General features: G+C 49.2%; 1 protein-coding gene across 1 annotated transcript in view; it reads left to right on the forward strand.

Moving 5' to 3' along the window:
- Nucleotides 1–1,824: 1,824 nt before the first annotated feature.
- The window catches only part of LOC103198074 (gastric inhibitory polypeptide), a 3,789-nt gene continuing 3,129 nt past the window's right edge, over nt 1,825–2,484 (forward strand). The window contains exon 1 of the mRNA XM_007942177.2: nt 1,825–1,907. Within this exon, the coding sequence (XP_007940368.2) occupies nt 1,825–1,907 (83 nt within the window). The remainder of the gene's footprint in view (nt 1,908–2,484) is intronic.

Raw genomic sequence — 2,484 nt, forward strand, 5'->3', positions numbered from 1 at the left:
TAGCAATCAAGTGCTTTAGCCACTATGCTACCAGCACCCCGTGCCGGTCACGCCCTGGCCCGTACTCGCACGCCAATCTGATAGTGAGGGACAATACCGCCTCAACTCAAGGGTCCCCAGTCTGATGGAGGAGACAGGATCACATACTTCTCTCATAGAAGAGCAGGACATCTGAGCAGGAATTGAGTCTTACACATCTTTACAGATAGATCATGTAGCTGCCTCCAACTTTCTCCAAGGTTCCGAAGAATAAACGTGCCTTTTCTCAACTCTGTCGCAGGAAGACAGTTTGAGTGTAAGCTCTCAGTTCACCCAGGAAACCTCCAACCTTCATGTTCTCTTGACCCTCTGCCCTCTCATTCTCCAGTCTCTTTCTCCAGCCACTTGGAACACTCCCTTAGATGGGAACATTGCCACAATGCCAAAGCCATGTGCCACTGTCCAGAGCTGGGGATCAGACTACTATGGGCCCACTCCTTCTCATACAGAAGAAGCCTTATTGCTTTGTAGGAGTAACCCCCAGCTAGACTCCACCTTACCCCAAGCCAGTTCTCAGCAAGTACCCCTAACTGAGGTCACCTATTAGTGAAGTAGGAGTGGGTGGGTATTGGGCTTTGTGCCCAGAAGGGAAGTGGGGGAAGGAGAAATGGCACACTTAGGGTGCCCTACCCATGGATAGGCCCCAGTCAGGAGTTAGAGATACCCAAAATGTTAATCACCAATCAGTGCAGTTCAGGTGGAAAGAGCAACTTTATTATGTGTAAAATGAACTTAATGTGGTGGGAGCTGTGGGTTTCCTTTCTTGAGATAAAATGCTTTTAAGCTAATCAGGTGTCTCTGATGCCTGGATATAAAGGAGCTGAAGCAGACTTTCTTGAGGCAGCTCCAAAGGGCCAGACGTAGGCTGAAGAGACGCTCGCCCTATCATTCTCCTGGAAGAGCCAGAGAAAAAGTCCGGTAAGAGAGAAGCTGGGCCAGGAGGTGGGTGGGATGATGTGGCGTGGAGGGGACCTTGGCAAACCTGACATGCTCAGCACCCTGCGTCTCACTTTCTCTTCCTCTATATAAGAAATAAGAAAGTGGCGCTGATGATTTCTTTGACACTCAGGTGGCCAAGGCAGGAAGATGAGGTTCTGCAGCCCACACAGCTCCAGGTTTTCAGGCCTTGGAAGGAAGTTTCTCCACTATTCTTTATCTTTACTGAAGACTCGTGGATGAAATGGGTCAAGCCTGAGAGAGCAGGGTATGAGTCAGACTGCAGGAAGAACTTTCCTGAGAGTTAAGCTTGAGAAGGGGAGACTAAGATGATTCTATGTGGAGTTTTCATTTAGGGCAAGAGGGCTATAGTGATTTAGGTGACAGTCAGTTTGACAGCAGGAAGGCTGATAGGAATCTCAGAGGGCTGTAAGGAGAGATAATCTTGCCAAACCACATGTCTGTGAAGTTCAGCCCTGGAGCTGGGAGTGGGGGTGGGGTAGGGTGCCCAAGCATACGGGCCTTCATTGCTTTATCCTCCCTGGATCTCTCTCTTATTGCCCTTCTCCCATCCTACTCAAACCTCATCTATAAACCAAACCAAACCAAAAGCAGACTCACCTCTTGGCCAGGACCCATGTCCCTTCTAGTCACTAACACAAATGCTCAGCACGTGCCCCGCCCCGCCGCCCCGCAAGGTGTTGCTCCAGCCTGTTAAAAAAGCTCTAAACACCCCCCCAGTCCCTGCCCAGCTTTCAGAACCATCCTCGCAGGTACTGCCTCCTCAGCATAGCACTTCCCCTTATCTTGGTCTTTTTGTCCCTTTGCTCAGGATATAACCCTTGGAAGATGGCGAGCATGAAGATCTCTCTGCTGTTGGTGTCCCTGCTCCTGGCAGTGGTGCTAGGGGAGAAGGAAGAGGGTCACTCCAGGTAGGGGTGATGGTAGAGGAGGGGCCTGAAAAGGGGGCTGGGGGTATGACTGGGTCCTGGACTCTGTTGATGGGGAAGTGAGAGAGGGACGGATCCTACGCCGAGAGAAAAGACGCTCAAGGGAAAACTGCCCAGCAGCCTGAGTGCAGAGTGAGACCAGAACCGGAGGGTACTATGGGCTACTGTGGTAGCAGGGAAGAGCTCTGATGGCACAGTGGTTAAAGCATTCGGCTGCTAACCAAAAGGTCAGTGGAAGAAAGATAGGCAATCTGCTTCTGTAAAGAGTTGCAGCCTTGGAAACTTATAAGGCAGTTCTACTCTGTTCTATAGGGTCACTATGAGTTAGAATCAACTCAGTGGCAGTGGGTGTTTTTTTTTTTTTTTTTTTTTTTGTTATAGTAGGAAAGACTGGTTAAATATCTGGAAGGACTTCTTGATGGTTAAATGTCTCAAGAAGTTGATGGAATCTTCCTTCCTAGGGAATACTGTAACCATTCATTTTTAAATATACTTAATACAATTTTAGGAGCTCTGGTCGTAGTGCCTAAGGCACTTGACTGCTAACCAGAAGGCTGGC

Source organism: Orycteropus afer, unplaced genomic scaffold (genome assembly GCF_000298275.1).
Source record: "Orycteropus afer afer isolate SDZICR_OR568_19922 unplaced genomic scaffold, OryAfe1.0 scaffold00085, whole genome shotgun sequence".
Taxonomy (NCBI): domain Eukaryota; kingdom Metazoa; phylum Chordata; class Mammalia; order Tubulidentata; family Orycteropodidae; genus Orycteropus; species Orycteropus afer.